We start from the raw sequence: 9,526 nt of genomic DNA, 5'->3' as shown, positions 1-9,526 counted from the left end.
TACTTGAACATAAACTTCATTGATGATGTTTTTTGTTTCTCCAGAAATGATGTAAATGGTTCGCGGTCGCTTGCATCTGCACGTGAAAGAATTTTATTAGAACAAGCTAATCTCAATGTTGCAATGTCTTTTTGCAATTCCAGTTATCCTTGTGGCGTTTGTAACGAGTATTTCTCTGGGAAGGCTTTAGTCAGTCCATAGTTACGTCAGTGGCGAAGTAACTGCTGACGAGAATGCTGATATAGATTTAGACTGAAAAGAATCGAAGTTTTTCTTTTCCATTGTAACAGTGTCCATTTTCCTTATTTCCTCAGTATGTTCAGGGTGTTGCTTCTTAAGTCCACAAGAAATAAATGATTGACAACGAGGAGTTTACACGAATAGAGGCGGTTTCCTTCAGCCGTGTGGCCACGAATGTGACAATCAGCCGCAAATCATCCTTGCGTATCTGCCAACGCGCGGCGGCTCAACTACATCAATTTCGAGTTCCCGAATGTGTGTTTCGACAGCCAGTTTGATGTCGCTAAGACTTTGAAGCTTCTACCATAGCTGATTTCCTTTAGAAGTCTTCCAGTCAAAAACGTATGCCACTGACGATCTCTCAGAATTTACACTGCTCGCAAACGAGGAAAGAAGGCTCCTGTGTTACTTTGTTGACATGCTTTCCGCGCTTGCCTCTTTCGAATCAGAGCGTCTTTTCAATAAAAACGAAGAGTCACTCTCTTACCTTCAAATAGACGCGTCGGTAACTACCTGATCCACAAGGCGAAGCGTTCCTAAAAGCTTCGGAGACATCTAAACTGTCGTTCCTGTCGATATTAATAAACGTTTGCAAAGAAAGATCTTTGTATGATATTACGATTTGCTGGTCGTCAACGCCTTGAAGAAACGGTACAGCTTTTTTCACGCGGTCGAGAAGATCTTGGTATGTGCTCAGTGGCTCATCCACGTAAAAACTCGCAAAAAACTCGCAAAAAACTCGCAAACCTGAAGTAATACTTGAAACATTTTGGAAAATCTCAACGAGTTCTTGGCACGAGATACCAAATAAACTGAGCAACTTACTCGCGTAGGTTGCAACTTATTCGGCTCAAACTGTCAATCAAAATACCAATGTTTCGGCGGAAGTTTGCAAAGTCGGTTTGACTGTAATATTTGAACACCACACCTCACCATAAGTTATTTTCTCCTTTGTTATTGACATGTCAAAATATTGCATTCAAATTTAGACTGAACTGCACGAACGAAGACTGGGTCGAGCATGGCGAGAGTGTAGACGTGTTCTTGCTAGCTCCGTTACAAAAGTTTGTATATGACCTTGGTTACATGGCACAGAAGGTACAAAAGTTTAAACGAAAGACCCATATAGAAAGAACTGGACCGGCTTGGAGAAATGAGTCAATATCGTCTGAAGAAGATTATCTTTCCCCGCTGGAAAAGAAAATCAAATCAAAAGACCAGATGGAGTCGGAGTCGGGAAGCGAAACCGATGATGTTGTCGCGACGCTTGAGGTGGTTAAAAAAGTAATGCCCAAGATTGAATTAGTTTTAGGATAACTTGATAAGATGGAGAAGAAACTGGACAATCTTGAAAGCTACGTGAAAGTTGTCGACGGAAAGGTTAATCGACTGCAAGAGAAGGTCGAACGCTTTGAATCGTTTAGCAAAGACGCCGCATCATCATTAAAGGTGCACGTGTTAGACGAAGGAATGTCTTTTGCGAACTCCGAAATTGAGAACATGAAGGAGAAAGCGAAGTACTGGGAAAAATCTCTTCAAGAAAAAACGGCGCGGGTGGAGAGGAAGCTTCAGGGAGAGATCGAAACATTGAGGGATGAAAAGCTTTACATGGAAGTGTACCAACGACGAGAAAACCTTCGCTTTCATGGGATCAGAGAAGCATCTGGCACCACAGAGGAGAACGTGAGAGGGGTGTTAGTTGGATTTATGCAGAATGAGCTGGATATCAGTGAGGCGGATACCATTGAGTTTCAAAGAATTCATCGCATCGGGAGGCGCAAACCCTCACAAGATAAGCCAAGACCGATCATGGCTCGGTTTCTGCGATATTCTGATAGAGAGTTGGTAATGTCAAGGGCAAAGAAGCTGAAAGGAAAGTGTCTTGGAATATCGGCAGACCTACCAAAAGAAATCGTAAACCGCAGAAAAGAATTGATGCCAAAGTTTAAGAAAGCAAAAGTTTTTTTATTTCTTCACGAACATGTAACGGCATACATTATTTTTCGTTTTATTTGCTAAAACGGAGCTGCATGTTTGGATTCTAAAATTAACATCATACGTGCAAGATTCAGTTCATTAGTAGCGCAATTTAAAACAGCCGGCTTCATTGGTGTTGTAGGTGTAATGGTTGTAAAATAGTCTTTTTGTATTTTTTTTCAATGTTATTTAGATTATGTTTTTTCCATATTTTGCACACGCAACATACAAATTATTTTTTTAAGTTTTCTGGCTGAAAGTTTTGGCAATTTGTTAATTATGATCAGGAGTATTTTTCTAACGATTTACGAAATTAATAATGTTCACAAAACTTAATCTAAATTTTGGATTTTTATCGTTAAATGTTCGAGGGATCAGGTCATTTGATAAGCGGGAGGCGCTTTTTCACTGGTGTATGAAAGACAAAGCTGATATAATTTTGCTACAAGAAACATGTAGCACACCCGAACTGGAGAATGTGTGGAAGTCCCAGTGGAGGGGAGAGCTGTTTTTTAGCCACGGCTCGGAACACAGCAGAGGTGTTTTAACACTTGTCAAGGAAGGACTTGACTGCCAATTGAAGGTATGTAAACAAGATGAATTGGGTCGTTATGTTATTCTGAAGGGCATTGTGCAAAGTCAACCTTTTATTTTTGTAAATATCTATGCTCCGAATAAGGTCAACAAGCAATGTGTTTTTTATGATGAAATTCATAATGAGTTAGCTAAAGTGGAAACTGATGCAGACCATCGGATAATAATAGGTGGCGATTTCAATGTTATTTTGAATCCTGATTTAGATGGATCGGGAGGGAAACCAAAATTAAAAGAATCCTCTAAAAAAAATAGAAAATCTGTGCTCCTCATTTGATTTGACAGACATTTGGAGAATCAGAAATCCAGGTGCTAAACGTTTCTCTTGGAGACAGAAAAATCCAGCAATTCAACGCCGCCTAGATTACTGGCTAATAACCAATTGCATTCAAGAAGAGGTAGAGAAGGTCGACATTATTCCTGCCATTAGGTCTGATCACTCTGTCAATACGCTACATATCAATGGCATGGAAAACACGAGTTACGGACCTTCCTTTTGGAAATTTAATGCAAGTTTATTGGAAGACGAAGAATATGTGAATAAGATAAACGAAAAAAGTCGGGAGTGGATAGAGGAAAATAGAGAAATACAGGATCCGAGAGTTCTTTGGGACTTCCTTAAGTATAAAATACGCTATGAAACGATTGTTTATAGTAAAAAGAAAGCTAAAGAACGGAGTCAGTTTAGAAGAAAGACTTAAAGATTGTCAAGTAAAATGCGACGAGGGTCCAACACCTGAAAATCTTAATGCCTTGGAAATAATTCAAGCAGAATATTATCGCCATTATGACTATATTACCCAGGGAATAATTATAAGATCCAGAGTTAACTGGTGCGAACAGGGTGAGAAAAGTAATAAGTATTTTTTAAACTTAGAAAACGCCAAAAAGAAAAAGAGTTCAATAAGGAAATTATCTATGGATAATGATAAAGAAACGGCAGAGCCAAAGCAGATAATGACCGAGATTCAATATTTATTCAAAACTTTATGATAAAGATTTGGGTGAGAACTCAATCACTCGATTCCTTGACAGAACGAATACTAAGAAACTATCCAATGACCAGAAAGAGGTTTTAGATAAAAAGCTCCCTAGATCCGAGCTTTACCAAGCATTAAAAACGTTTCAAAGAAAAAAAGCACCGGGAAAGGATGGGTTAACTGTGGAATTTTATTTGGCGTTCCGGCCCATTTTAGGGAAATACCTTGAAGATTCCCTAAATTTCGCTCACGAACACGGACAACTATCTTCCTCCCAAAAACAGGCAATGATTACTCTGTTAGAAAAGAAAGATAGAGATAGAAGATTCATTAAAAATTGGCGACCTATCTCTTTAATCAATGTGGACGTTAAAATTGCATCTAAGGCAATTGCTAGAAGATTAGAAACAATCCTTCCGGAACTTATTCATCACAATCAAAATGGATTTATCAAAGGAAGATCAGTTTTTGACGCAGTTAAAACGATCGATGATCTCCTTGAATTGGCACAAATAACAAACAAATCTGGTATACTTGTAGCAATAGACTTTGAAAAAGCCTTTGATTCTCTAGATCACACGTATCTGTTAAAGGTGTTGGAGAAACTTAACTTTGGGACATGTTTTTTTACAATGGATTAAGACCTTTTGTACAAACATATCAAGCTGCGTTTTGAACAATGGATTTACCACCGATCTCTTTCAAGTGCGGCGTGGTGTATGGCAAGGTGACCCGTTATCGCCTTTATTATTTATCTTAGCTATTGAAATATTAGCAACCCAAATCAGCCAAGATGATAACATTCATGGTGTGATGGTCAAAAACGAGGAAATCAAGTTAACATTATTTGCCGATGACATGACCTGTTTTCTAAAGGATATGAATTCGTATTTACAATTATGTGGATTGTTGGAAGATTTCTATAAATATTCTGGCCTCCGGATCAACAACGACAAAACTGAAATCTTCGCAATCGGTTCTTTTAAACTCGCGCAACGCGACTTTATCCATAACGTACGAACATCAATTAAGATATTAGGTACTTTTTTTGACTACCATAAACCGTCACGGAACAAAGGCAATTTTGAATCAATTTTCAAGTCCATTCAAAGGACTCTCAATATGTGGAAATGGAGAGGCCTTTCTTTACTTGGAAAGATTCAGATAGTGAAAACTTTTATCATACCAAAGTTTTTGAGTAAAGCAGCATTAATATCGGTATCAAAGGATCTTATTAATAATGGTAATTGAACTGAGTGGAGTGCAATTTGGTCTGAAATCATACGCGTGATTTCAAAATCGAACGAGCGCGCAGCGCGAGTTCGATTAGAAATCAGAAGTATGATTTCAGACCAAAATTGCCACTTTATTAGATCCATTTTGAAATCGCACAATTTTATCGCCTTAAATTTTAGATTTTTGGTGTATTGTTCCAGTGGCCGGTTTGTTAAAAAAAAGCGGAACCGGAAACGCCTTTACGTCTAATTTAGTATGCAAAACGATGTCATGTGACGAAAACTCATCCGAGCATGACAAAGAAACAAGCAATTCTGATCTGAAGTCGAAAATAGTCTGCTTCAGGTATAAAAGTGCAATTCTCGTCGCCTGAATCAATTATGGAAGGCCTACCTTTCTTCTGTGGTTGAGGCTGCGACTTTTCATTGTCTTTGGAGAAGAAATTTGAAGGTGCATATCCTGTGTAATTCTGCGATCGATTTCTTTTGAGTTGTGAAACTCCCTCGAGTGTACGATGCCAAGTGGATAGTACGTTTTTTTTCTTTTAAATGCCGTTCAGTGGTATGATTTTAAGGGGTCCAGCTCGTTATCATCTCCGTTTCTTTTTGTAGCCTTGGCGTAGGACTCAATACTCAGGACCTTGTCAAGTTCTGGCAGCGCCATTTGTTTTCCAAGATGGCGGGACTGGCACCGGCTTCGTAAGACGTTCGTCCATTCACTATTTTGTGCAGTGTGGCGTATGTTGACTATGTTTATTCACAGCAACAGAGTTGAGCTGTTTTGTTGCTTCGTTTGAAACTACCGGAAACCTGGAAACATCTACCTTCTTGAGATGACTCTGAATTTGTTGTTATGTGGTTTTCGTTTGTTTATGTTTTACTGGACTCAGTATCATACGGATCTTGAGCAGATGTTGAAGAAAAATCGCCAAAATATTCGTCAAAATGGACACTGAAAGTTGGGAACTTCCATTAAAGTAGGTCTTCAGCCTAAAGGAGCTCATAATCGTCATTCAGAAACTAATTAATGAAATTTGTCAATGTTTTTGGAAAAAAAGCTACAATAACAGCAAAGTTTTGGCAATAGTATTTGCAAAATTCTCCACACAGTGGCTTTTTGCCTTTCATTTCCTGAAATTTTATTGATTACTTTAAACTAATCTTGAAATCTGATGGGTTGTTATGTTTTACTGGCCCATTCTCATTGGCTGAGAAAAAGATGCGATTTAGAGCAAAAAATAGTGCGATTCGTGAATAAATCGCACCACCGAGAGCCAATCAGATTGCAAGGATAACCAGTGATTTCAAAATGGATTTAATAAAGGAGATAAATAAATTGATTTATGGTTTCATTTGGAAAGGTAATGATAAAATCAAAAGATCTGCACTTATCAACGACACTGAAAGTGGGTGACTTAAAATGCTTGACATCGAATCCATGATCTCAGCACAAAGAGTCATGGCTTTAAAGAAATATTTCGCTGATGGTAATAGCACCTGGAAAGCTATTTTAGATGAATTTCTTTGCCACGTAGGAAGAAAATTCATTCTTTTTTGTGACTTCGACACTCGTAAACTTCCAGCTTATATTCCAGCTTTCTATAAAGAGTGTCTTGATGCATGGTCGGAATTGAAGACTTCAAATGTCGTTTCGTATGAGGATGTTATCGACCAAATCATTTGGAATAACAAAAATATTGTTGTTGACAAACAATCGCTTTTCGAAGAACATCTGTTTTGTCAGGGAATTGTTAAAATTGGGGACCTGCTATCTAACATGGGGAAATTTCTTCAAAGTTCGAAGGTATTGGCAGCAAATGTATCCCCAACTCAATATTTTAAGCTAATAGGTGTTGTGGATGCTACTCCCATCGCGTGGAGACTTATTATAAAACAGTCACAAACAAATCAACATTTCCATCCATCAATCCTCGGAGATGAAGTATATATTGAATTGGATGAACCTGAAATCGATTTGTCCAAAGTAACATCAGAATTACTGTATGACCAATTTAAAACTAAAAAACAAACTCCTCCCTCTGCTCAAAAAAAGATGAAAAGCAAATATCCCCAACTTGTGGTTGATTGGAAAAAACCCATTCTTTACCGTTTACCGTCACAATAGAAACAAAAATCAGAGAGTTCCAATATAGAATACTGAACGATATCGTATACACCAATGATAAGTTGTTCCGTTTTAAAATGATTGAATCGCCTTTGTGCACGTTTTGTCAGAAAGAAGATGAATCCCTCGAGCATTTACTCTTTCATTGTAATATAACAAAAAACTTTTGGCTTGCATTCTCATCTTGGATTTGTAAACGAAACATATCTATGGAGACGTTAACACTAATTAATATTCTGTTTGGCGTATTTAATGACAATGAAAATTTTGCTATTTTGAATCACTTAATACTCGTTGCTAAATATTTTATTTATACATGTAAACTGAACAAAACTAAACCAACATTAAGAATTTTCTTTGAAAAGATCAAATTAGTTCATCATATAGAGAGAAAAATTGCCAAAAGAAATGACAGGCTCCATAAACACTACAAAAAATGGAAAAAAATTATTGTCTCTTTCTTAACTGAACATCAATTTAAATTTTTGTCAGCTTGTGTCTTGTACTTTATTCATTAATTTTATTTATTTTGTCCTTTTGTGTTTGGTATATTTATTTATTTATTGTAGTGTTTAACTATTACTGTATTTCTTATTTATTTATTTATTTATTTATTCGTTTGTTTAGTGTTTTTTTTTTAGTGTTAGTGCGTCTAGTAAATATATTTGTAACGGTAATTGTCGATGCAAATAATAGAGAAATAATAAAAAAAATTGATAAATTAAAAAAATTTTCAAGGTAGAAACATCAACTCGGAAAAAAACTGAGTTCCAGATGGGATTTGAACCCACGACCCTCCGTGATCTAGTCGGATGCTCTGACCACAGAGTTACTGGAGACTCTATGGTGAGCAAGGGTGAAATGTTTGCTCACCGTAGAGTCTCCAGTAGCTCAGTGGTTAGAGCATCCGACTAGATCACGGAGGGTCGTGGGTTCAAATCCCATCGGGAACTCAGATTTTTTTCCAAGTTGATGTTCCTACCTTGAAAAATTTCTACCTTGAAAAATTTCTACCTTGAAAATTTCCTTATAATACTCACTTTGGAGGGTGGTTGGTTGCATCTTTGATATGCCTTAATGTGACTGCGCGATGCAGTTAGTGAGTTCATATGCGCCTAGACATCATTTGGCTGTGTGACCGCGCGATGCGGTTCCAGTCAAAGACCCACATATTTCACCTTTGCTCATCATAGAGTCTCCAGTAGCTCAGTGGTTAGAGCGTCCGACTAGATCACGGAGGGTCGTGGGTCCAAATCCCATCTGGAACTCGGATTTTTTTTTCCGAGTTGATGTTTCTATTTTGAAAAATTTCTAAATTGAAAAAAAAAAGTAGAAACACGATTTTTGACCAATCAGTGCATGTATTTTCTTTGGGTTATTTTCTAAATCAACTTGTTACTCTTTCAGTATATCACAAACATCAGAAATATAACATGTTTCATTTATTTTTGTCACTGACAGTTACCTGAAGAGCCAAATGTAAAAGAGAAAGGGGTAAGCATTGTATGTCCTTGGCACTGATATGTGTAGCAAATGTTAATTTGTTTTTTATGATGAAATTAATTTTTTTTCCTTGTCAGGTCATAAACTGTTGCCCGTCGTTGTCCTGATGGAGCAGTTCAAAAGAGGCGATTTACTGTAGAGTCACAGATCAAGGTGCTTACTTTAACCTCTCTATTTATCTACTCCGTTTGTAGCTGGGGAATGCCCGTTTTTCGTCAGATTTATGATTTTTGTGAGCCCGCTGTTGTAGTCGTTAATTGCAGAACTCATCTTTCTCCTGTTTTGATTTTAAATGTAGAGGTCCCCTTAATTAATATACATTACCATAATAAATACACATACCGTAGAGTTCCGATAGTAGCGACCCTCGTTACTTTCGGAATTAGCAGCCTTCGGGGGTCGTTACTTTCGGGGGGTCGTTACTTTCGGGGAACAAAAATCGTTTACAAATCGAGCTGGCGCGAGCCTTTTTTTTCCGAAATAAAAAATGAACAACATAAAATTAAAAAATATATACATATATTTTATTTGCATTCCATATGCATAGATTGTGTAAATATCGATGGTTTACCGGACTACCGCATGGGTGAATCAGCCGCTATAGAGGAGATCGAGTTCTTCACTGACTCAGAGGAGTAAAGCTAAACTGCTTCGATTGTACTGCGTGACGAGCCGCTGCGTTTTGCTCTGTACCCCGTGCCGGTATCTCAGTGTCATTTAATTGGAAGAAACACATTCATGTTAATCGACGAAAACAATATAGAGTTTTCAATTTCAATTTGAAGAAACGTTCCTGTTGTTATTACGAAATTATACCGGTTTAGTTCTCACATCGCTACATCAGTGAACTGATGTCAAGCCCGAATGGTGGC

General features: G+C 37.5%; 1 protein-coding gene and 1 pseudogene across 1 annotated transcript in view; both read left to right on the top strand.

Annotated features, from left to right (window-relative positions):
- LOC149097932 (UBX domain-containing protein 8-like) overlaps positions 1-8,687 on the top strand; it is a 76,318-nt gene extending 67,631 nt beyond the window's left edge. Inside the window, exon 5 of the mRNA XM_089277444.1 lies at positions 8,613-8,687. Within this exon, the coding sequence (XP_089133570.1) occupies positions 8,613-8,672 (60 nt within the window). The 3' untranslated portion in view covers positions 8,673-8,687. The remainder of the gene's footprint in view (positions 1-8,612) is intronic.
- Positions 1,327-2,424, top strand: LOC149097933 (uncharacterized; annotated as a pseudogene).
- Positions 8,688-9,526: the final 839 nt, after the last annotated feature.

Source organism: Orbicella faveolata, unplaced genomic scaffold, assembly GCF_042242905.1.
Source record: "Orbicella faveolata isolate gen_17 unplaced genomic scaffold, um_ofav_v1 contig_46, whole genome shotgun sequence".
Lineage (NCBI taxonomy): Eukaryota > Metazoa > Cnidaria > Anthozoa > Scleractinia > Merulinidae > Orbicella > Orbicella faveolata.
Note: the sequence above shows the minus strand (reverse complement) of the source record. Positions and strands in the feature narration are given on the sequence as shown.